We start from the raw sequence: 26,962 nt of genomic DNA on the forward strand, positions 1-26,962 counted from the left end.
TTAAAATATGTAGGTCTTAAAACTTTGCTGCAGAGAGGGCAATTAAAAGAAACCCCAGAGATGCTTACTATGAAACTCAGGACGGGAAGAAATGGTTGGAAGTGCAACAGCAGAGATCATTCAGTTTGTAACCTAAAGGTTAAGTCTGTTATCAGTAATTTAGCTGGACAAGAGGGGGGTTGGAGGTGTTGCTTAGCAACCAGGCAGTGAGGCCTAATATTTGATGAGGGAGCATGTGCCCTGATTAGCTGGGTCATCCAGAGGGTGTTTTCCTTTGTATGTTTAGTTGAATGTATTCCTGCTGTGTATGTACAAGGCCAGAGTTAAGAAAGACAAAACCCCTCTGTGCCTTTCTCCTCAAGCTATACACTGTGCTTTGTCCAGTTTCCTTAGTGAAGTGCTCCCAGAATTTCTCTTCCCTCTGGACTCTCTGGTCTCCTTTATTGAAGCAGCTTTGCTAACACCAGTAGCAGAATTTTAGATCACCCTGCCTGAAGTGGGTGCAACATATAAACAGATCTTCCTTTCTAATGCCAGAAACCCTGTATATCCATTCTCTTCCTTCAAAGAAGCGAATGTTTGGACAAAGGCATACAAGCAGAGATGTGCAATTTGGGATTGTTCAAAACTGTCGTGTTTGAGCAAGCTGTAAAGCCTTGCCTCATCTTCATCCATTGCCACACACCAAAGCCAATGTCAAAAAGGCTTTTCTTGCTTAGGCAAGTTTTATTTTATTTTTTCACAGCCAGGCTTAAGCAGGTGTGGAGTAAGGGCAATCCATTTTAATATAGCGTTGCATCTCTTTTTATTTGGTATTTCATTGGGTTGTCTTGATTGTGTGGTGTCTTTAAACTGCCGTTATGAGCTTGAAGAGCCCTAGGGGTGGGTGGAATAGAAATTGAAGTAGAGTAAGTATATGAGTGGATATTCAGCCTTCATTTTTTCCTTTCTTCACATGTGCCCTGAAATTGGACCTGTCTTTCCTACCCATATACCCCTGAACATATCTGAACACATCTTTTTGCAACCCTGCAGGGATGTCCACATGGCCCACACTCATACACTTTCACTGAATGCCACTGAGAGTGACTGGGATGACACTTGATAGTCTCTGCACTCCAACATGGGAACCAGACATGACACACACACATCTCCAGTGGCTGCACAGTCATGGAATCATGGGATTGCGGAGTTGGAAAGGACCCTACAGGTCATCCATTCTAGTCCCCTGCAATGCAGGAATCACAGACAATTCAGCAATTAAGTGAAGAGATCTTCACAGATTTCCGTATTTTTTCGTGTATAAGACAATACTTTTTCCTTAGAAATAATAGGCAAAAATTGTGGGTCATCTTATACACGGATAGCAGAGGGGGGACAGGTGATTGGTGGTGGCAGCCAGCAGGAGATTGGCAGCGGCGATTGGGCATGTGATCAGATGCCTGCTGATGATTGGTTGCTACTGTGGCAATGGGACGCTGATTTACAGCAGTGGTGAGGCATGTGTGCAATCAGCTGTGGTTGCGTTGAGTGGGCAGGTGGACTTTTGGTGGCCAGCGTGCAGATGTTTGGTGGCCGCGGCGATGCGTGTGATTTGCAGTGACGGGCAGGCTGTAGAGCTATTGGCAGTAGTGACCCCCCAAAAAATCTTAATAACTCTGGGCAATCTCACCCCAATTATTATTGTTTTGTGGTCCCAAAAAATAGTGGTCATCTTATACATGGGGGCATGTTGTAAATGGAAAAATATGGTATGTATGTGGAAGCATGTGCCTAGGAGTTCCTGCACACTAGCAGATCAGGGCTCCTACCAGCCAGGAACAGCCCCTACAAACATCATTGTACTCATGGTAGGCCCCTTCACCCTGACACAGAATACCTAGCCAGAAAGAACATGGTCAGTGCACACATCAGGGGAAGGGGAAAAGTTAGGAGGACAGGAGAGGTGGCGAGGGCTTGCTGCCCCTTCTGTGAAACACATGGAGGGCATTCAAGTAAATTCCTTTTGTGCCCTTGACTCTGACACTTGAGTGCCAAGAGTGAAATTCAAGAGCTCTTAGAAAGTATCCACAGATTAGTGGAGAATTTTGATGGGTCAGGGGTTTTATATTGCTTGCTATAATACAGTTCAGTGTGAATGAATGCTTCACACTTGCCAAAAGGCTTTTAGGGACTGGACAGCCTTGAGATGACTCTGGTGTTTTTCATCTTGGCCCTCGTCCACAAAGCAGGTCAAAGCAATGAGTTATATGACTAGTTGTTGTCATAACCACTTCATGAGCCGCAGATGGTTTCTTATTACACAACGAAGCACTATGAGGCGGTTTTATTAACCAGTTAAACCACATATTTCACTTTTACTGATCCTTCATCCAAGTTGCTCAGAATGGTACATAACCATAGAACCTTACTTTGCTTACTTACTCCTCCCTCCCAATCAGTTTCTCCCCCCATGTCTTTTGGAATTGGGGTAGCCCTCTAGATGATGCTAGATTACAATTCCCATAACTCATTGGCTGTGCTGGCTGGAGCTGATGGAAATTGGGTGTCCAACAACACATTGGCCAGTCCTATTTTAGACCGTAAGCCTGAGGGAAGCCACCACCAACTCTGGAGCAAATTATGAGGGTGTATGATGTGTGTGTGTGTGTGTGTGTGTGTGGAGGGGTGCTGCTGCAAGGAAGAGGAGAGGAAATTCTGATGTTCAAGTGGCAGTCTGTTTCATCCATGGGACTGCATCATGGGACACAACCCTATGCTATTTATCAAGGAGGAGCTGCTATACTGTGCTCTTGGAAGATGGGTCATTGTTGACCAAGAGGTGAAGGGGAGAGGTAGCAGAGTGCTGGGTGAATGCATTGCAAGAAGTGCTGGATTGGCTCTGCTGGTGTGTTTGCACCACACTGGCATCCTCACCACCCTACCTTGCTCCTTCCTGATAAGCAATAGTAGCATACCTAATAAGAAGTGAGCATCATGGCTCACTCTTGTAGAGCCACTTCTGATATTGTTACACCTTCTTCTGCTCTTATGTGTACTAATATTCAAAACCCTATAGTACCCTACCAGTGCATTTCCAATTTCAAGGGATGGTCTTGGGCCCAGTGAACAATTTAAAATCAATTGCTTTGGAAATCCAAATTCAACCACATCCAAATGCTTATCATTAAGAAAATGCTAATGTTTGTGTTGGGGAAATTAACACAGATGGACACACAACGTTTGACTGGGGTCATGTGATCAAACATTTATGCAAGTCGTCAGATATTCTGGCCAATCTGAAAAAATAATCAGTGAAACCATCTGTCCAGCCTGGCATCTTCCTTGGTGGCAGAGGCAGTTAGATATCGATACCACTGCGGGAGTCAGTGTCTATCTTTGCTTAACAGAGGAGTTATTTATAGCAAATGATGATGATTGTCTCTAGTTATTAGTTCTCTGGTTAATTATAGGGAGCATAATTGCCACTTGCATTTTCAAAACAATGTCAGGCTTTTCAGGTGGCACTCTAGGTAATTTGTGCAACAATAGGAAAGTATTATGGACAAAGCACAGACGAAATGAATTTTTGTAGGAAAATCATGGCATTGCAGGCACCTATCACATTTCCTGCATGCAGCAAAAATGCATGACTCTCAAAAAATAAACATAAAAACATTTCCAAGTTTATTTAAATTGCATTCTCTGGCAGTTGTTTTGCCCTTTAAGAACACCTGAGGAAATCATTCATTCGATGTCGTGCCCTGTGTAAATTCAGTGCCGTGTGTTCCTCCTATCCCCTTTCCAGGTGTAAAGGCATAGAGGAGATTGGAAGCTTTACCACTGGTGTTCAGCGAACTGCTGGTTTTTTTTGGTTAAGTCCAAACTCAGAGAAACCATAGTTAGTATTATCTATGGCTTATTAATAAGACAGGATCATAAACCATGGTTCGATCCTGGATTATTTAAAGATATTTTTGTGATCATCAGCAAGGAAATGAAATGAATGTGTTTATTCACGTTGCCCATCCTTCCCCCCTGGAATTGGATTGTAATGGAAGTACTTTTTGCATCCTCTTTCCTTTCCAGCCTCCTACTGTCAGTTGCGTAAAATAAACGGGTCAGCATAAACCTTTAGCTAATTGTGGGGGGAAATAAGTTTTTTTTGTTGATGATGTAGGCTTCCTATATCTAAGTTTATGGTTTAATCCCACAGAGAAATTAAACCAAGAAAATGAATACACATGCACACAAGTATATATACAACTAACTACAGTGGTGCCTCGCAAGGCGAAATTAATTCGTTCCGCGAGTTTTTTCGTTGTGCGAGTTTTTTCGTCTTGCGAAGCACCACTGCATTTAAACACTAACAACGGCGGGGAGGGGCGGGGAGAAGCAGGACAGCTGCCGCAGCCGGTACCTCAGACGCACCTGCACCTTGTGGCCACCGTGCGACGCGGCTGCTGGAGGGCGGCGGGGCTCAGGAGCGCAACTCTGGCTGCAACGCTGGCTGCTGGCGGCAATGGCTCTCTGAGGGGAGCGCGCGAGGGGGGTGGGCAGCGTCGCGAGGCAGCCGGAAGGTCGGCCGTCAGCCGGAAGGTCGGAGGGAGCCGGAGGAGCCGGAAGGTGGGAGGGAGCCGGAGGAGCGGGGAAGCATGCGTGCGTGCGTGCAGTGACTGTCGCCATGACACAAGAGGCAGGGCCGTTTCGTCTAGCGAAGCAAGCCCTTAGGAAAATCCGTCTTGCGAAGCACCTCAGAAAACAAAAAACCCTTTCGTCTAGCGAGTTTTTCGTCTTCCGAGGCATTCGTCTTGCGGGGTACCACTGTACAAATATCTTTGCATACATGGTACACTGATACACCTTTCCTAAGAGAATAGCTTTTTGTTAGAAATGTCTTTTGTTGTTTTTGCCCTTACACATCCTATACAGTACAATTGTTGTTGGCATCCATCTGTCTTGAAAGACAATGGAGTGCACCTCCAGGGGTGAAGTCAAACTGCTGTGTTTGTAGTGACCTTCCCCGGGTGCAAGCCTGGACAGTGAATATGGAAGTCGTGGGCTGTCCAGGCAACCAGACCACTCCCTGGCCTCGCTGATGTGGTCCAAAGGAAAACAGAGAATATGTTGGCTGCAGGAGTTGCAGACTACAGTGTTTACACAGTTCATGCTTATACAATTATGCATAGCATAGCCCTGAATTTTCAAGGCATTAGACTTTTGATTAAAAACTGCAGTTTTGAACGGTACAACTATATGTGAAAGTAAAAACCACATATCTTCCATCTATTCATAGCTATAATCCCCACTGTCGAAAAAAACAACTGCAGAATTAACAGTTCAATCCTATACAGGTCTACTCAGAAAACAATTCAATTGATTTCAAAGGAGCATGCTCCCAAGTAAGTAAGGGGGTAGAGGATTATGTATTAAAAGACCCTTTTGTTAACCCCTGCCATTATCCAATAATGCACATGCTGTTGTGTGTGGTGCACATAAATACCTGGATTTTAAAAATCTGGACAAATTATTTATTGCTTTTGAATCATTATGGGGGGTAATGGAGACAAAAACATCCATGATATTTGTGCCCCCTCCCACTGTGCACACAGAAAAAGTGTGAGTAAGCATCCTTGTAAAAATTCATGTTCATCATCTTTGAAGATTCTAGGAATAACAAAACCATCCCTTGCAGAACTTTCCTTCTGCCTTACATCATAACGAACACATTTTTTCAGTGGGAGCAGTTTGTGAACCCATCTTTCAGTTCTCATCCCAGTGCAAGCACACTCCAATGCAGACCAGTCTGGGGATTATCACTGTGGAGAGTGGGATAATAATTCTTGGTGGCTCTGCCTGACCTCCAAAGATTGGTCAGGTCCTTTGCATAGAACCTACCCATATGGAAGACATACCAATGAATTTTTGTGCATGGATGCAGGGGAGTTTCTGTGGGGAGAGCCTATGTTTTATCCATCTTTAAGCTCTGTCCAGAAGACCCAATCAGTTTGTGCGCATCAGGAGCAGGGTCAGCAGACATGATCTTGCAATATTTTATGTGCACTGATTATTCCTATTGCAGTAATCTGCATAAGGCTATAATGGAGTACAATAATCAAGTGTAGCAAAATCAGATGATGTACATGCACATCTGAAATGAATTCAGCCTAAGAGAGTCAATGTAGGACACTGTTACAGTGCTAGATTTGGGTATGAAAGGACCTCAATCAAATATTTGCTCAGCCGTGAAATTCACTGGAAAGCCTTGTGTAAATCATCATTAACCCTCCATTCAGCTTCACAGAGTTGTTGGGAAGCTACAGCATGCCATGGATCCCAGGGATAAGGTGGAAAGAACATGCAGGCATTTTTTATATTCTGTATAGATTGACCTCTAGTGGAAATTTTAAAAGAAATCTATGATAGCTGTAGTCTGGTTAGATAAACAGGTATCTGAGTGTCACTAGAGAAAAACATGACTCATGCCTTTCCCTTACAGATCTGATTAAATTTCTCTCCTGAAACTGACACCAAAGTCATTGCACAGATTGATGTTCACTGTGTCCCGCTTTCCAAAAGAATTTGCTTTTCAATTTATTATGCTTCTGCAACATGCAACTCACCTGGTTTGTCCTGCAACTGCTTTCCTTGCTGCTCCTCTGCTAATTTGAAAGCTAACTGGTTAAGGCCAGAGTTTCACTTTTCACATTCATTTTTCTGACATCAGTGTCCAGAGCATGACCAAACTTACATTCACACATGACACAAACCGTGTGACTTGGACTCATGCGCTCCCCCTTCTGTCTCATCCTTCACCTGAACATAAACACATGCACTGGGACGAACTGTGCATAAAATGCATCTGTTTGTGTAAATAACATGCAAGCATGCATTATATTAAGATAATTGGCTTTGCAAAAATGGGCAGGTTTAAGGGAAATTGTACACATATTATGCAAACTTGCATACAAACGCATGCATGTTAGGAGGAGCTTGCGCAAAATGCTGTTGAATTTTTAGGAGGTCTTTTTAAAAACAACTGCAAGCCGATGTGGAGATGTAGAGAACTGAATGCTGGGAAACAGAAGGAAACCAACATTGACAGATTTGTCATTCCCTTGCTGTGAGGAGGAGTTTGGGAGACTTCACTTACTTCTGTTTACAACTAGCCCCTGCTCATTTGATAATGTTGAAGTTAAAAAAGTTGGCCATAATTCAGTTAGGCATTTATCCTTGGCACTCACTCCAAAACCAGTGGTGCTTAACTTTGGCTGGGTCGTGCCCTTAATGCTGGGGAGTTTTTATTTATAGATGTGTTGTAGAACAGCCTGTATTGATGCTAAGATATTTCAGTCTTTCGATCTCCATTTGTTTTACCTGGCCACAAACGCTGGTTTATACAACAACATGTTTATGATGGTGGGGGAATGTGAAACTGCTAACGGATTGGTTTTTAACGAAAACGTCAGGATATATTCACATTTGATGGGACTAAATCCCATTAAATCCAAGCACAAGTTGGCTGTGGTTTGAGCTAATAAAATGAAAGTTACCTCTTCGGGGGGGGGGGATGGATCTTCAGTAAGGGATGCGCAGAATGTATTACTTGCAGTGATACTATCTAAAAGCATTTGCTCTCGTTTATGCTATTATGTGCCAAACAACTTACACCTTACGAAACAGAAACACGGCAAGTGATGAGTGGGATTGACAAAGTTACCAGCTCTGCACAGTGTTAATTTGAAATTCAACAATTTAGGCAATAACACTGTTACTGCCAGAAGTAGATTAGCAACATCCATCCAGCAGTTTTCTGGAATGTGATTTTCTCACTGGGTATATCCTTAGAAAGGAGCCTGTTTTGATACTGGTAACATATTCTTTCTGTATGGTCTCAGAAAATGTATCTAGGGCAAATTTGTTTTCATACCAACACTGCATCAATTAATGACATGATACAAAATTCAAAAAAATCACAGAAGAAAATTTCTTAAAGACATGTACATTGAGCTGTTCTTACCATTTCATATGTGATTTGGTGACAATAGGTATTTTATTAAATATTATTTTTTTATTACAGTTTTTACTTTAAGGAGCTCAAAGCAGCACACACGCACCCAATATTATCCTCACAGTGACGGATCTGCCGTCGCCCACAGTTTTACTTGAGTGGGGATTTGAAATTGGATCTTCCTGGTCCAGACTGTGCTCACATTAATTTGAATCAAAGGTGGTTGGGGGGAAAATGTATCAAAATGCAGTATTTCCTAAGGAATGACATAGTAGATACAGTTACAGATTGTGATAACCTTGTGTTTACACAGTTCTCCAGCAGCTGCAGCGCATTGGATGCAGAATAAAATGGCAGTGGGTCCACTGCCCTAGTCCGAAAGCTAAGCACTACACTCTTCTTCCTCTCTACAACTCAGCCGATGCCAGTGTATGGTGGCCCCATTTTTGCCAATGACAAATCTCCCATAGATTTCAATAGATCTAGATTTAGTAAGCTAAGCCCCGGCATCTCGTGCATTCTGAGAAACAGTTTATTTCCCACGCTTATTGTCAGAGTTCTTTGAGAAGTGTGTGAGCCCTATTGCATGCAAACAATGAGTTGTAGGCAAAGGCTTTTGAATTTTCAATGATTGGAGGGAGAGGACTATTGCCCTCATGTCTCCTTCCTACAGGTATCTGGTTGGACATTGTGAGAACAGAATATAGGACTAGATGGACCAGTGCGCAGCCTCTCCTACATTTTCCTCCCAGTGCTGCCCCAAGAAGCCAAATTATTATTATTATTAGGCCATGTGGGGGCATTCACAAGGTGACCATGTATGAAACATCAGCCATACCTCCCATTCTTTGTGTGAAGTTGGCCTGAGAGACCCACTGGTGTGTGTATTAAGGCATAGGGAGCAGGGGGGGAGACATACTTGTTGAAATAAAAATGGGCTAAGTATGTTCTGCATACACAGAAAGATGCTAATAATTTCTAGGGATGCTAGACTGGAAGGGCAACCCTATGGGTTAGAGAATACAGAGGTCAGCAAACTTTTTCAGCAGGGGGCCGGTCCACTGTCCCTCAGACCTTGTGGTGGGCCAGACTATATTTTGGGAGGGGGGAAATGAATTCCTATGCCCCACAAATAACCCAGAGATGCATTTTAAATAAAAGCACACATTCTACTCATGTAAAAAACACCTGGCAGGCCCCACAAATAACCTAGAGATGCATTTTAAATAAAAGCACACATTCTACTTATGTAAAAACACGCTGATTCCCGGACCGTCCGCGGGCCGGATTGAGAAGGTGATTGGGCCACACCCGGCCCCCGGGACTTAGGTTGCCTACCCATGGATAAGAACATAAGAAGAGCCCTTCTTACATTCCCACGTGCCCCTATAGCAGATTAATGTTTATCTTCCACCTTCTCCCATTGTGGTTGGTCTGACTGCATATGGCCTACGTAAGCAAAAATCTGTTTGGTTAAAGAGAAGGAAGGGGGCCTTTTAAAAAAGTTTTATACAATGGCTTTATAGTGAAAGATTAAGGCATCTTGGGAGTTGAAAGCAATTTGTGTGTATATATTAGTAGGTAGTTCTTTAGTTCTCAGACCAAACACATAGTAAGTTTGCAATTCAACATCCTTTCCCCCACCCTCCCCAGAAATAAAGTACAGACTGACGTTTTTCCTTCCGTGCATTTATATTTTCCTTTGCCCCAGTAATTTTAGGGGTGTTTTTCCCCCCTGCGTACTTCAAATGAATTCTTTATATTGTCCGACTTTCAGGTGGATAAACACACATTTTTGACTACGTAAATGCCACTTTGTTTAGTTTGCCATGCTGAGGTAAAACATCCCACCACTCAGTACATGCTTAGTGATTTCTTGTGCCTTTCCAGGCTAACTATATGGTTTGGTCTATCGCACAAATCCCATTCAGTTCTGTTGGAGGACTTAAGGAGGACTTCCTGGTGCCTTAAAAGTGTTGTTAAATCCCAAGGGGATTCCAAGCTAATATTTGTTAAACACCCTTCTTTCTTTAAATGTTGACGGCAGTCCTTTTAAACTGCCCTTAGCTGCTGTAATACAACTTGGTGTACTTAATGCTTGTGAGGTACAGGGATTTAAGGAATAGTAAGAATGATTAAAATAGACTGATAAGTGGATCAGGATTTCTGCTGTAGTGACAAGCCAGCAGTTTGAACTGTGAAGAGAGAGGTTAGCTGACCCTATTAAAGCAAGTGTGGCGGAAAGACTCTGAACAGGTTTGGGTTTATATTATTTTATTTGCGGGTAGGCAGGACCAGGGAATTGTCAAACAGCAAAATGGCATCTGATCAGCTTTATTAACCATTTCTGCCAACTTAAGGAGTAGTCCCCATGCTATTGGTGTCCATATCATCTTCTCAGCTTATTTTAGCTCCCTTAATCACTGATCCTTCGGGCAGCTAAATGAATGGGAGATCTGCTCTTTCAAGTCCCATTCATTTCAGTGCACCCCCTTGTGGTTGTTTCCCTTGCTTGAGGTTGTCAAGACTGAGCCATGGGCAGCTGTTGGAGGTGATCCGAGTCTGGGAAAGGGAGCTGAGGAATACACCTGAGTACAGAGCCAGTTCAGAGCCCGAGATTACTTCCTTGCCAGGAAAATGTTCCTAGATGCAGTTTGTTTAGCTCACTCCATAGGACAGCTGCATGCAAAACCAAAGGTTCCTGGTTCTAGGACTAGCTGTATGCGCAGTTTGAAATACAAAGCAAGACAGAGCCTGTACTTTGGATAAGTGGGGTTCAAGTCAATTCGGTGAGCAGTTTTCTCCACCGTGCATTGTCGCCATGTCTTTGGAAGCACATCAAACAAGTTTATTCAATAGATTCTTAAGTCACTGTGATCCTTGCAGCTCTATCAGCCAGTGAGGAACTGCAGAAGTTGTACCCTGCTAAACGTAAAGGGCAAAAAAAAACAAAAACAAAGGCCACCCCTTGATATTATCAGAATTGTAGCCTATCCTACAATAAATACTGAGAATTTGTAAAAATAAAAATAAAAAATGGGAGAGAGTCGAGCATTTTCAGAGCTTCTCCTGACAAGCTATTTATTGTATTGAGAGTTGATTTTGTCAGTTGGCAAGCAGAGGAATATTAATGAAGCATTTGCAGACAAGCAGTCTAAACAGGTTGATCATGATTGACTAGAATCTACAGTGCATGATATCAAGATGAATTATTTGTCATGGCTGTTTCTCTGACCTTGTTATTTCAGTTTTCATCCTTTTAAAATGTTTGGTATGGTATTCATTGCTGCCTGTCTTTGTCAACCAATCCTATTGCTGCGGTTCAGACATATTTGCTCATTTTCAATATGGATCTCAATTATATCTATCGGCCCCGATCCAGCTGGCCTCCATTGCATCTACCCATTCATGCCAATCCAATCTAGGGGGCAATATGATGTATGCAGAAATCAGAATGACTATTTGCAGCTGGATGGGGTACCACCTGTAGTGGCCAGTGAGTTGATGTGGAAGGAGCTCTGTTGACACAGCAGGTCACTGGTGCTTCCCAAGAGTGCAAGGGAGAGGGTCAAGTCAGTGGAACTTGGTGTGGTGCAGGCACAGCATAGATGAAGCATCAGGAGCATCAAACAGCAACCTGCCATGTTGGGAAGCCAGAAGAGTAACAGAGCATCACCTCACTGGCAGCTACCAGGTACAACACATACCCAAGGGTGCTGTGTGCACCCTTCCTCTTCCTGATCTATGCATGCAATGCCTTCCAAAAGCAAAATGATACTACCCGGCTGTTCAGGAGAGGAAGGAGGAGATGGAATCAGTCCCAACCATTGTCTTTTCCCTGTCAATCAAACAGGTTCTGTAGGGACTTTCAACTTAAAAATAAAAAATAAATAAAGGGAATTGTACTGTGTTGGTGCTGACCTTTAAAGCCCTAAATGGCTTCGGTCCTGTATACCTGAAGGAGCGTCTCCACCCCCATCATTCTACCCAGACACTGAGATCCAGCACCGAAGGCCTTCTGGCAGTTACCTCATTGCGAGAAGTGAGGTTACAGGGAACCAGACAGAGGGCCTTCTCGGTAGTGGCACCCACCCTGTGGGATGCCCTCCCTTCAGATGTGAAGGAAATAAGCAGCTATCTTCTCTTTAAAAGACATCTGAAGGCAGCCCTGTTCAGGGAAGTTTTTAATATTTAATGCTGTATTGTTTTTAACACTTGATTGGAAGCTGCCCAGAGTGTCTGGGGAAACTCAGCCAGATGGGCGGGGTATAAATAATAAATTATTATTATTACATCCAGCCTTGATTTGTCTGTATGAGTTCTGTTGTATCAGAGCTTTCCAGTCCCATTGCAAATAGAATAATTCATTTGAGGCATATTGAAATTTAGCAGCTGTACTTCTTTGTTTGTTGTTTGTTATTGGGGTAGTGATTTTCTCATTAGGCAAGGTGTCTCTGATATATCATTAAACAGGACTCATCATGTTTTCTAGTAGAAACACTGGGAAAAGAATCTCTTCATTAGTCTGCAGAAGGCTCCGCTGATGGAAGGCTCTGTTCCTATGAATGCTCCAGTGCACTGATTTACATGGTGTTATTTTTGCAACAATTGCAATTATTGTGTCAATGGTCTTCGGACATGTTCAACCCATGATGATACTCCACATTACACTTTTTTGTGTGTGTGTGTGTGTGGACAGGTATGGACAGTATCTGTCAGCACAGATTAAACAAGATTAAATTAATAGTCATCTGGACACCAACAATGGGGAGAGAAATAGCCTGATGCTTTTAAGAATCTCTGTCACAGCTATCCTGTGTGTGAGGACTAGTTTTCTCAATTGGTGCCATTTTAGACTACAGACAGGCGCTCTTGTGAGGAGCTACTCCTGAACATAGAAAACTAACTTAGTGGGGAGAAGGTTAGGACTGAGCCTCTATTTCTGGCATTTAGTTTTCTTTTTGAGGATCATTCAAGTGGGGCACATTCTGAAATAAGGACCTACACTTACATTACCTCCTCTAGGTCTGGCCCAAGACACTTTGACACCCGAAGCGAAGCACAAAATGCCCCCATCCCACCCCACGGGGGACAAGTGAGGAGTGAAAATCAACATTGGGATCATGGGGGGGGGGGGAATCAAATCACCCTTACCCGACAGTCGAAGTGGGGTAATCAAAGGCCATGCTGGGGGTTGGGGAGGAAGGGGCCACCTCTGAATCACTCCAGGTGGATGCAGATCCTAGAAGACCCCAGAGGGAAGCCACCATAATTTCAATTTTGTTGAAATATGGCATCCTTTTATAAAACACTTTACTGGCTAATCTGAAGAATGGCAACTACCAGAATCACAGATTGGACTTCAGCAAACTTGACTAGATTGATCCGCCCTGGAAGGGGGCAAGTTGGGATTTTGTTTTTGTGTCCCTTTCTCTCTCTTTTTGTAATTGTTCAAGGCTGCAGCTGGAATGTGGAGGGAGGGAAGTGGGAAGGGCCATGGTTTTCTGGGGGAAGGGCAGCTGGGAGGGAGGTGGGCAACTCAAACAGGGAATTGGGAGCTGTGTAATTCAGTTCTTTTTTTACCCCAGTTTTGTTACTCATTATATAACCAATCTTTATTTTCAGATTTAATAGCACTAAAGGTCACTTTTCACATTCTCATAATGAAATAACAATGTTTCCATCAAGCCCTTCAGGTTTCCAAAAAATGTTGTTTCATCTAGTTTAATTCAAGCCATGTTCTGAATGAAGTTTGGACTTTGGTTTATATTGGAAATGCTTTTTGCATGCATGTATGTATATACAGTATGTCTTTTAAATGGTTTTAATCTTGGGGTTTTACTACCTTTGCAAGTCACTTTGAGTATTATTCTTCATGAAAATGTTACCTAAAAATAACTATTAAAATGTGATGCTCCCTTAAGGCTGGGATCAAGCATTATTTTACACTTTAATAGAAGTGCAAGATATAGGCCAGGCCCACATATGGTGCAAATCAACCACACTTCACTGGAGATGGTGAAGCTGGGTAGATTGATACTAGAAGACCCAAAATGTCACTTTACCATCTGTGATTAATTGCTAAATACAACCACAGTGGCTTGGATCAGTGACCTGGAAAAACTACAGTATACCTAATAAGGTTCTTCCAGTAACCCTTGCCAAGGTTTTCACCCTCCCTGAAGGCTACCTTGGCTTTTATAGATGAGTAATTGCACTACATCATCCACTGACAGTCTTACTTGAGAATCTGCTGCTGGCTAAAGCATTGGATAATAGTTTTGTATTATTGTATTGAATTGGCTACTATATATGGACAGTATGCTGAATAAAAAGGAAGCTATTTCAATAACCTTTTCAACTTTCTTTTTTTTATTCCCCGCTGCAGCCTACTTGTAAAGATTAAAAAATGCCGCCCGCAACGACGCCGCAGTACGCTCCCCCGGACGGTGGATGGGGTTGGGTCGTGGTCTTTGGCAGTTTCATCTCCATTGGATTTTCTTATGCATTCCCTAAAGCCATCACAGTCTTCTTCAAGGAGATACAGGAGATCTTTGGCACATCATATAGCCAGATAGCTTGGATATCATCGATCATGTTGGCTGTCATGTATGCAGGAGGTATATGAGAACCTAACTTTTCTTCTTTTTTGCCTGTCAGATGGTCTTACAATATTAAGCAAAGTTCTGCTCCATGATTTTGCAGTTCATGGCTTCTCTAGATGTGTTTTCATAAAGAACCACAAATTGTTTTCTTCTGCTTCCTCTCCTAAACCCTTCCAATAACTATCCCTCTCTGAATGAATGGGCGTTCGTTTCAAACAATGATGCAATTGGTTTTGCTGCTTGGTGGGTGGCACTGTGGGTTAAACCACAGAGCCTACGGCTTGCTGATCAGAAGGTCGGTGGTTCGAATCCCCACGACGGGGTGAGCTCCCGTTGCTCGGTCCCTGCTCCTGCCAACCTAGCAGTTTGAAAGCACACCAAAAAATGCAAGTAGATAAATAGGTACCACTCCAGCAGGAAAGTAAACGGCGTTTCCATGCACTGCTCTGGTTTGCCAGAAGCGGTTTCGTCATGCTGGCCACATGACCCGGAAGCTGTACGCCAGCTCCCTTGGCCAATAAAGCAAGATGAGCGCCGCAACTCCAGAGTCGGTCACGACTGGACCTAATGGTCAGGGGTCCCTTTACCTTACTTTACCTATAGTGCAGAAGTGAGGGCAGAAGGCCCACTGGGATCTACTAGTGGTTGGCTGTGTGATTTAAAGTAGATCAGCAAGGATTTCTGATTCCCTAGTGTGTAGCAGAGGTAAGAACAAAATGACATCAAGGAAATAAGGGGAAATGGCCAGGATAAGGTATGGATTTTTGTCTGGAGTGGCTGTGGAATTCAGTTAGGTCTAGTACTTTAATATAATTTCTGGTGTCATAGGGGTTTTTTTTAATTCTAAGTGTCTTTTGTACTCTGCCTGGCAGATCCTAGGGTTTTAGGGAAACAGCAACCCGAAAATAGATTCCAGAAGTCTTAAGTCTGCCCATCCCTGATATAAGAGATGGAGAAGTTAAAAAGGGGGAGCTAGGTGGACTACCAAAACACTTTCTGTAAGCAGATGCTGAGATCAATAAATCAAGCAAAGCACAATCATGAACCAATAGATGGAACAGGGTATCAAGTTTTATGGATTGATAAAAACAATAGGAATAGTGAACCTGGAAAGTTTACTGCTGATGGACATGTCACACTGATATGGAAAGTAATGGATAATAGAAGTCATTTAATAAAGTAACAGAACAGGCAACCGACTTTGACCCTCAGCTGTTGAAATAGTAGCAAAAAATAGAAGTAACTGTTTGTTTTGCTTTTTTAATGAACAAAATGAAAGATGATTAGGATTTGTAACAGCCTTACTCTGCCTGAAGGTGTTTTGGCATGCTGGTTGGGATGATAGGAGTTGAAGTTCAAAACTTATGAGGTGCACCAAGTTGTGGAAGGCTGATTTAAAATATGACCGATTAATCTGCTACTTAGCAATTTGCTACTTTGCTAAGGTTCATGGGGTACCTTAACTTCCCCCCTTATTGGAAAATATAGCATTATCAAACAACTCAAGTAATACTGTAATCTGATTCCATTTTTCATCAGCATCATCTTTTCTGGTTGACTGAGAATGTTAGAACCCTGAATCTTCACCCTGTTGATTTCCTGTCTGTCTTCTTGATGACTTTGCTTGCAACCACCCCTGATGCTAATGGATAAATTTCATGCTGCCTCTCAGTTTAGCACTGGCGTCGACCAGTTTCCCATTGGTGTCACTATCTCTTAGGATAGGAGAACATCTTGAGAACTTCAGAACAATTCATCTTTTTTGTAGTATTTTGTTCCACCTTATACTGTACAGGACATAGAAACCCAGAAATGTTATCTTCCTGTCCAGAATAAATATCAAGCATAAAAATAAAAAATAAAGGATTTTGAGCAAGCTCCACATTCTATAGCAAAAGTAACAAGTTAAACAGTGAAGCAGTTATTTTCTTATCTTGCTGTATGGCTTTAATGTGCTAGCAGCAGGTAGCCTTGCCAAAGCTAAACATTCTTTGAAGCCACAGCCACCACAAAATAGCTTCCCAATAAATAAAGCATCAAACAATCACTGGCAGAGGATGAAAAAAAGGAAACAATTATAATAATGTTTGGGAGGGAGTTATTCCTTTGGGTTGTTGCTTTTCCTATCAAATTTGATTGTTTGATTTTTAACATTTGTTGTACTATTGCTTGAATGAAAGCAGGAAAAACATAGCGTGTCAGGTACCTTGTTTATGGCGAAGCCTGGCAGATATCTTGAAAATGTTGTGGGCACACTGTGTATCTCTTAATGCTAATTAGGAAGAACCTGAAAAACATTTGAGATCTGACACACTCATTATGATTTAGCGCTCTGCCTATTAATCTTCACAGCGGGGTCGTTGGGTAAGTGAGAGTCTAAGACTGAGGATCTCTGCTTCGGAGCCTTCAGCCTCCTGAGGTAATTAGCAGGCATCTGTGTTTCGGTAACAAGGTATTAACTTACCTTTCAATATCTGGGAAAAAATGAAACTAATAAAAGACATCCAGGAAGGAGCTAAAGGAATGTTAATTATGTTTATCACTTAACTTCATACTTCGAATAAATGTCATGAAATTATAGCAGGCCATCTGGCAAATCCATATGGTCTCCTGGATTCGTGGTTAATTCCAACAGATAGGTCAAGCACAGTGTTCATCTCCACCCCACCTCCTTCAAGAATGCAGAGGAAAGATGTGCAAAGTTGAATGAATCAAGTTCTGTATAAAAATTTCACTTTGCCCCTTAGGCACGCTGTGGATCTGCTCCTCTGTGGAGCACATTTGTCAGTAGGAGGCTTCTTTATTTTTATATGTGTTTCCAGGGCTGCTGCTTCTTTTTTTCAGCCACAAGACTTTCTCAGTAAAGTCAGTACAAAGATCCTCAATTACTATCTGTTGGGTGTTGCCCTAAACTAAAGCTATAGTATACTTTAGCCCTAAACTAAAGGGACATGGGTGGCACTGTGGGTTAAACCATAGAGCCTAGGACTTGCTGATCAGAAGGTCAGCCGTTCGAATCCCCACGACGGGGTGAGCTCCCGATGCTCAGTCCCAGCTCCTGCTAACCTAGCAGTTTGAAAGCACATCAAAGTGCAAGTAGATAAATAGGTACCGCTTTGGCGGGAAGGTAAACGGCGTTTCTGTGCGCTGCTGTGGTTTGCCAGAAGCGGCTTAGTCATGCTGGCCACATGACACGGAAGCTGTACGCCAGCTCCCTCGGCCAATAAAGCGAGATGAGCGCTGCAACCCCAGAGTCGGTCACGACTGGACCTAATGGTCAGGGGTCCCTTTACCTTTACCTTTAAAGGTATAGTATGGCAGCTCGGTCATCTCAGGCATGCCTGACTGCTACATTAGTCTAACGACAAGTAGAAAGTAAAGCTATTTTGCTGCCATTTTCTCCCTCATTAAGTTCAGACACTTTCCAAACCTTCATTCATATGGTGGGCTAAATAGTGCCTTCCCCCTGCAAAAAAATAAATAAATAGCGTACTATCATCAGGATTTGGACATACAGTGGGATGGCACAGGACAATCAGTGCACACTTATACAGTGGTACCTCACAAGACGAATGCCTCGGAAGACGAAAAACTCACAAGACGAAGTTTTGTTTTTCGTTTTCTGAGTTTTTCGTTTTCTGAGTTGCTTCGCAAGACGGATTTCCCTATGGGCTTGCTTCACAAGACGAAACATCTTGCGCCTTTTTTTTAAAACCGCCAATGCATTCCTACGGGAAACCGTCAGTACGCAGCGGTGCTTCGCAAGACGAAAAAACTCGTAGAATGAAAAAACTCGCAGAACAAATTAATTTCGTCTTGCGAGGCACCACTGTATATATTTTGCTTTTAATTTTATACTTAAATCTCCCATCATTTCACAGGAATGAATTGCTTTTCAATTTGTTATGAACACTGGGAAATAAATAAATCCCACAGCTGTTTGCCCATATTCATACATTCGTTGCACAGATGTACTATCTGTCACATGGGTGCAAATTGCCATTGTGCAATTGCAGCTTATCTACACTTTGAAAGAAAGTAACATGCCTCTGGCTCTCATGACCAGAACACCTGGATTGTGTGTGATAGTTCCAAGAACCAAAGGAAGACAGAAATAGAATTTCATCTTCATTCTCCCCCAACCTCTGGACTTCCTTTCAATTTATGCCCTTCCATCTCTCTTTCTGTTAGCCATCTCACAGCCCAAAAATTCCAAATGGTATGTGCTTTAGAAGCAGGATACATTGCAAACAAAGAGGAAGTATCTGCAGATTTACGTGATCTGCTTTTCTGCAGAATTCAGTTTTCCTTCTTTGATATGTTCTTTGGATACCATATTGCATTTTACAGTGGAAACCGTTATAGCTTTGTCACAAATATCTGCCTTTTAAGGCTACCTGTAACTGCAGCAAGCTCCTGTTGTTTTTGTTCATAGGACAACTAAAAAATAGTTCAGTGATAAGCTCTTGGGGTTTATTTTGAAGGTTAATTGGAAAAAGAACATTTCATTTGGTGTGTTCAGAATATTTGCTAATGTTACTCAGTAGGCTCTCTGTACATAATGCGGGGAGGCTGTGTCAAAAGTTTAGTTAGCAAAAGAAGAGAGAGGGGAAATAACATATAATAAAGCAAGTAATGGTGCAGCGAAAATGAATAAAGGGGAATTGCCTGCCCTTCAAAATACGAGCGCTCAGACTAGTGATTGGCAGCAAGTTCAGAACAAGCAACGCATTATCAGTTTATGGAACATATTGTCAAAGGATATTGTGATATCACTAGCGTGAGTGGTTCTTTAAAATGTTTTTAGACAATTCTAGAAGGCTAGGCTTATCAAACTGAAGTGGCAGAACTTCCATATTCAAGGTCAGTGCACGTTTTGTTAACATATGCTGGGAACAAACAGCAGAAGAGAATTATTTCCATCCTCTGTTCTGCCTTTATTGTAAGCTGCAAGGGGCAGCCATTGTTGGACACGGAGTGCTGAACTATGTGGTCCAAATCCAACAAGGCAATTCAGAACATTTTTAGCAACATTACTGTGAAGATAAAATGGTATGCACTGCAAAAATGACAGTTGCAAAATTCATGTAACACAAACACCAGATGGCTGCCTTTAAAAACAGAAAAGACAAAGACAAACAAAACAAAAAGTTTTTCATATGGTTAACTAAGACTCTAGAAATTATTTCCCTAAACCATCAATAGTATCTTCTCAGTTAAGACATTGGTTTTGAGAAAACAGAACAGGCAATGACTGGGAAATTGCTTGATGTGACCTTTGTGTCCTTTGCTGTGTGGGACAAACTTTTACCCTCTATTAGGATATGTACAGCCTTGAATTTTAAGAACCTCATTTAGTGTGCCCTTGAAAACACAACTTCCCAATTTCCAAATGCCTCCTGGGCGTGAGGGAATACTTCACATTTGGGTGTTTTTTTTACACACAGAGACAGACATTTTTACATCATGCTGAATTAATTTGATATTTGCTGGTAGAGGTGACAAAGAAGTAGGAATTGCAACTTTTGCTGCCAAACCTAGACAAAAACACCATAACTAGTTTAATGGAGTGTGTGTGTGTGTGTGTGTGTGTGTGTGTGCATGTGATCAGAATTGTTCAGGAAAAGAAGTAGAATGGAAGCATTGAAGCTGACAGCTAAATCATCCTTCCAAGATTATTAAAGTGATGCTTCTGCATTTTTAAGAATCTAAAATACTGAAGGTTGCTGGACAAATGTAGATAAGTTCAATTGTCAATATTGTATCAAAAACTTTCTCAATAAATAAATATAATTTTCAAAGAAAAAACATGATAAGCAGGAAAAGGAGAGTTTATTATAAATGTCAAAAGGCGTATCTTTATGTACCTATAGGTTAAAGTGTTGGCTATGACAGACCTGGGGACGCGGGTGGCGCTGTGGGTAAAACCTCAGTGCCTAGGGCTTGCCGATCGAATGGTCGGTGGTTCAAATCCCCGTGGCAGGGTGAGCTCCCGTCTTTCGGTCCCAGCTCCTGCCCACCTAGCAGTTCGAAAGCACCCTTAAGTGCAAGTAGATAAATAGCTACCGCTTTATAGCGGGAAGGTAAACGGCGTTTCCGTGTGCTGCGCTGGTGCTGGCTCGCCAGAGCAGCTTCGTCACGCTGGCCACGTGACCTGGAAGTGTCTCCGGACAGCGCTGGCCCCCGGCCTCTTAAGTGAGTTGGGCACACAACCCTAGAGTCGGACACGACTGGCCCGTATGGGCAGGGGTACCTTTACCTTTTTATGACAGACCTACTTTTCCTTTTTGTTGTTTTGCAGTGTAGAGCAGCCCTCAGCCAGCTACAGTCATTGCATACACTCTTCTCCAGGAGTAAGTACCACCAAAATCAGTGGGACTTGTCTCTAAGTATACATAAGGTTGTGCTGTAAATTCAGTTAAAACAATGGCATATATAATATTTGCTAGAAAGAACAGAAAATCCCTGTTTCAGGTGGGATGCCCTGGTACCCAGTCAGTGCTGCATTAGCATCTTAGATTTCTCCATTCATTTGTATGTATAGACAAGTTTCCCTTCTCCAGGAGACATGACTTCTCCTAGAGAGGATCTCATAAATTACCTCTCTAGCCATGTAATGTCTTTCTCTGCTTTTTCATTCCTGGTGACTTCAGTGGTCTGAATATTCTATCATCTCACATCACACCAAGCCTAACAGTCTACTTTAGTTCCAAGTGTCCCATAGCCAGATAGTTAATTCTAAGCACAGTTGCCTAGCACTAGGGTTTATTGAACAAATGGCACTTCAGTGTACAAGTGTTGAGGATTCTTTATTCCTCCTCCAAGAATTGCTGAGTAAACCAGGTTGTGAAAGGCAGTCATAAATAAGTAGGAGCTTCTTTAAAACACCGTATAAAGTATTAATACCTTTAATTTGTTTTAGCTCTGTTCTTTGACATTTGCATTAGTTTTAAGGGCATTTTGAGAGTGTGTAAACTAACTTGGGATGTGTTTCCATAAAATGTGACACACAAAAAATGGAGCCTACAGTACTTATGAAAGGGTTGAATTACTGCTAGGGACTGTGAGACATCATTGTCAGCATAAGGTATATATGCAACCATCTTGGGAGACACACACATTATAAAATCATAGCATTTTAGGGTTTTTAAGGCTTCTTCAATGACATCTAGTCCAACCCCCCTGCTCAGTGCAGGAATTTAGGTACAGCATCATCTATGTGGCAGCTCATCAGCTACTTGAAGGCAGCTGCTATGTCTCCCCTTAAATTTCTCCTCTCTGGGCTCTCTTCTCCAGACACAGCTTTTCCAGCCATTCCTCTTAGGACTTGGTTTCCAGAACCCCACACCTTTCTTGTTTGTGTTGTTGTTTAGTCGTTTAGTCGTGTCCGACTCTTTGTGACCCCATGGACCAAAGCACGCCAGGCACTCCAGTCTTCCACTGCCTCCCGCAGTTTGGTCAAACTCATGCTGGTAGCTTTGAGAACACTATCCAACCATCTCTTCCTCTGTCGTCCCCTTCTCCTTGTGCCCTCCATCTTTCCCAACATCAGGGTCTTTCCCAGGGAGTCTTTTATTTTCATGAGGTGGCCAAAGTATTGGAGTCTCAGCTTCAGGATCTGTCCTTCCAGTGAGCACTCTGGTTACCCTCCTCCAAATTGTCAATACTCTCTGTAAAATGTGTTGTTGTACGTATCTTCAACTGAAACAGCCTGTGTAGTGTGTGCCAAGAATGCTGTGCTGGGAAGCTGAAATCTGCCACTGTTTCTCAGTTATGAAATATCCACTTGTTTGTTTTTAAAAGTGTATTGAAGCAATCATAGGCTAGCTGTTTTCAGGCCAAGGTTCAATGGCTTCTATTGGGGAAACATGATACTGCTGAGTCACAGTACGAGCTACTGTTTGGTTCATAAGAACAGAGCGCTTTGACAGTTGTACCAAATGATGTCCAGAGAATGAAACTGTATCACCATTGCACCAATGTTTTGCCAGCACTGAGCATAGATAAGCAGGGCAGAACTGTTGGTGTAGCTAGAATCCTGGTCTTATGAGCAAACAGTAGATCTTCAGTGAACCTTCAGATGTAATACTGAAGGAAAAGTTGCTCTCTTAACAGCCTGATCCTTTTGTGGGATGTGGCTGTGGAGAAATCCATGGAAGACAAGACTGCCAGTGGCTCTTAGCCAGAACGACTGCATGCTACTTCCAGGATCAGAAACAGCATGATCCTGAACACCAGAGCATAGGGGGAAAGAGATATTGCCCTCATGTCCTGCCTCTCTGTTGGCATCTGGTGGAACATTTAGGAGAAACTGGTGGATGCCAGACTAGATAGGCCTTTGGCTGGCCTTTACTTATGTTCTTATGGCAACTGCTAGTGTTGCATTTTGTACAACAGTGAAGTGTTGGTAGCTCTTTCCACTCTCCCTTCAAAACCTCCTTGGTGTATCCCTCAACAATGACAAGGCTGCACTATTTGCTTCTGAGAGCTGTCAATCTAGAGTGTTATACCTCTATTGTATTAGCCCTGGCTTCTTTTCACCCTGTGTGCCCCAAATATGTCCTTTTTGAAATGTTCTTCCACTGGTGGCACTGATTCCTATTTTGATACAAAGGCCTTCTTGTGGTGTCTTTGTGCAGAAGCCCTGGTCCTTAGCTTAGGTTTTCAGCAGAATATATTTAAAAGAGGGATAGACCAATTCATGGAGGATAAGGTGATCAATGGCTACTAGCCATGATGGCTGTTGGAACATACTTGGAGTCGAGAGTCGATTTCATGCTCTTTATTCAGCTCATAGTGGTGAGGAGGAATGGAAGTTCCCCCAGAATGTCTGCTTTATATACATTATTTACACAATGGGCTCCATTTGATTGGCTAATTCCGGGATTTTCCTATAGGCCAATCAGGTTGCAGATTCACTTCCACCTGGAGCTGGATTGGGTGGCTCCTGCGGACCAATCAGACTGCTGCATTCTGGGTCCTATTGTTCTAGGAACAATCAGACTGCATTTTGAATCCTATTATTCTAGGACCAATCCAACTGCTGCATTTTGGATCCTATTCAACTCAGTACATAACGGCTGTGTTCTACCTCCACTGCCAGTATGTCTCTGAATGCCGGTTTCTGGCAACCACAGCTGGAGAGAGTACTGTTGCATTCAGCTCCTTCTTGTGATCTTCCGATAGGCATCTGTTTGGTACTGTGAGGAGAGAATGCTGGGGTAGATGCTGGATCTAGCAGGCTCTCCTTATCTTCTTAATGTTCAACAGAAGCTAGAATCAGGCTTTTAATCTTTTCCAAGTTCCCTTTGGTGATCAACATGTGCAATAAATATATTTATGTGGGAAAGCATAATCCTTTGTCATTCGCAGGGCATTAGCAGTTCACAACTTGTTGGACCCAATGTTCATTTTCCATGCACATATTTTTAGAAGGAAATCTGCCTCTCAGTTTTTCTCTCTCTAGCACAGCTTGGCAAGCTGTGCTGCCTGCTCCCTGTCATGTCTTCTTTTCTGACTTTTGTGTGTGTGCATCCAAATTACTAAAGCATTTGTTCTAAGTGATTGGATTGTTAATTTAGATAAGGGAACGGTGCTCTAAGCTAGCCTACCGTTGGCAGCCAGATCTTGCACTCACAAGATGTAATAAGCTTGGAATTATTTTTATGGTGAGAAAACATGTTTTATTCATCTAATTTCAGCTGTCCTTGCATCTGTTAGCTTCCAAGTATAAAAACAACCGCAAGTGTTATTAACTCTGATCCCGTTTCCTTATATAATAAATTTTTTTAACCCTAATTCACAGACTTCTTCTGTAGTTTGGGATGCACAAGGCACTCACGCAGCTGCCAAAGAGCATAAGAGGATTTCTGCTGGATGAAACCAACGGACTATTTTTCCACAATGGCCAATGAGATGACTATAACAGGGATGAAGAACCTGTCATCCTCCAGATGTTGTTGGACTACAACTGCCATCAGTCTCATCCAGCATGGCCAGTAGCTGTGGATGATGGGAGTGGAGTCCAGCAACATTTGGAGACTCACAGCTTCCACATCCCTCTCCAGTAGGGACAAGCAGGACATAAGCACAATAGCCCTCTCCTCTCCCCCTGCTGTTTCAAAGCAACTGGCCTTTCAAGGCAACTGGCCTTTCAAGGCATGCTGCCTCAAAATCTGATGACAGCTCAGTGACCATGACTTGAAGCCAGTGAGAGCATCATTTTCCATGTACTTGTCTAATATTCTTTTAAAACCATCAAATTTGATAACCATCACTACATTTTGTGTGAGTTATATATTCAGCCTCAGTCAGTTTTATTGCACATAGCCAAAGGCTGCCGCAATGTACACAGAATTATTTGACAATTAAAAGAAAATATACTGAATTGATAAAAAAAGACTTTAAAAATTTATATTATTAAAACATTACGAACTCTAAACAGAGCTATAAAAGTACCCCAATGTACAAATAAAAACATTAAACAGTACAATTCTTAAGCTAAAATCATCACATGCTCACTAGTGTTAAAAACAATATCAATTAATACAGTGTGCAATTTAATTTCATAGTTAATTCCACACTCCTATGTGCTGTATGTTTGTCTGTTCTGAATATCCTACCATTCAGCTTAATTGAAGGGCCGCAGATTCCCGTATTATTAAAGGGGAGAAATGTTTGTCTCTATTCACCTTCTCCACACCATGCAATATTAATTTATCATTTATTATTAAAATTTATGTACAATGTATTTATGTATGTATGTGGTGCTCTAGTCTGAACCATGGAGCCTCTTGGGCTTGCCGATCAGAAGGTTGGCGGTTCAAATCCCTGCAATGGAATGAGCTCCCGTTGCTCTATCCCAGCTCCTGCCAACGTAGCAGTCCAAAACCACACTAGGCCGGAAGGTAAACAGCATTTCTGTACACTCTGGCTTCTGTCATGGTGTTCCGTTGTGCCAGAAGTGGTTTTGTCATGGTGGCCACATGACCTGGAAAGCTGTCTGTGGACAAATGCTGGCTCCTTCGGCCTGAAAACGAGAAGAGCGCTGCAACCCCAAAGTCACCTTTGACTGGACTTAACCATCCAAGGGTCCCTTACCTTTATGTATGAATGTATGTATGTATGTGTGTATGAATGTATCTACTCTATCTATCATCTATCTATCTATCTATCTATCTATCTATCTATCTATCTATATCTATCACATCTATAGACCACCTTTATCTTCCAGGGAGCTTAAGGAGGTGTACATAGTTCCCCTCTTCTCCATTTCATCCCGTGGTACGCAGAGAACAAGAGTTAAGAGAAGTAAACATGGCAGTCTTTAATTTAGTGAAACCAGGAATTAATTTTGAATAGTGTACCAGGTAGAAAGAATCAATTGAAACCAAATTGTGTAGTGTTATCTAATGGCTGGAGGGGATACAGCCCACAAAATCTGAAGTCGATCTTCAGCTGATGAGAAATCATTGTTGTCTAGGTTTAGACTGTGCCTTGAACTGCTAGGTTTGGTATTCATCAAGGCACATGCAAAACAGACATCTCTGTGCTGGTGCATAACAGCTTGCCTAATGAAGACTTCCGGAGAACTCAAAAACCTGCCATGCTTTTGTGACATTTTGCTTGAGCCTAATAAAGGCATTGTTCCACTGTGCCTTTTGGAGTTTTTCTACAGACCAACACAACTACTTTTGCTTTTTATGTGCCTTGAAATCATCCCACATTTACCCAGGAATCCGATTGGAACTTTTAATTGGAACCCAAAGGTGCTTTACCACAAATTTCCAAAAGTTGTTAAAAAATAAAATAAAACTACCAGGTAATCATGACAAACATCAAAGGGCTGAAAGAAGCAACTTGCCATGAGAACTTTGCTTGGTGCAAAACACTTGACTCCCACCACTGTCACCGAAAGCAAGTGTTTGAAGAAGGGCGTAGGCATGTGGCTGCATTCTGTCTGTGGCCAGTGTGGTGTAGTGGTTAAGAGCGGTGGACTCGTAATCTGGGGAACCGGGTTCATGTCTCCGCTCCTCCACATGCAGCTGCTGGGTGACCTTGGGCTAGTCACACTTCTCTGAAGTCTCTCAGCCCCACTCACCTCAAAGTGTTTGTTGTGGGGGAGGAAGGGAAAGGAGATTGTTAGCAGCTTTGAGACTCCTTATAGGTAAAGGGACCCCTGACCATTAGCTCCAGTCGTGGCCAACTCTGGGGTTGTGGCGCTCATCTCGCTTTATTGGCCGAGGGAGCCGGCATACAGCTTCTGGGTCATGTGGCCAGCATGACTAAGCTGCTTTTGGCGAACCAGAGCAGCGCATGGAAACGCCGTTTACCTTCCCGCCAGAGAGGTACCTTTTTATCTACTTGC

The 26,962-nt window shown here is 42.5% G+C and overlaps 1 protein-coding gene across 6 annotated transcripts in view; it reads left to right on the forward strand.

Annotated features, from left to right (window-relative positions):
• Window positions 1-26,962, forward strand: part of SLC16A7 (solute carrier family 16 member 7) — a 100,020-nt gene that overhangs the window by 47,782 nt on the left and 25,276 nt on the right. For all 6 annotated transcript variants that reach the window (XM_083399866.1, XM_083399867.1, XM_083399868.1 and 3 more), the window contains one exon: window positions 14,379-14,610. In XM_083399866.1, the coding sequence (XP_083255992.1) occupies window positions 14,400-14,610 (211 nt within the window). In that variant the 5' untranslated portion in view covers window positions 14,379-14,399. The remainder of the gene's footprint in view (window positions 1-14,378; window positions 14,611-26,962) is intronic.

The sequence above is a fragment of the Podarcis tiliguerta genome (genome assembly GCF_965153285.1).
Source record: "Podarcis tiliguerta genome assembly, chromosome: 10".
In the NCBI taxonomy this organism is placed as follows: Eukaryota; Metazoa; Chordata; class Lepidosauria; order Squamata; family Lacertidae; genus Podarcis; species Podarcis tiliguerta.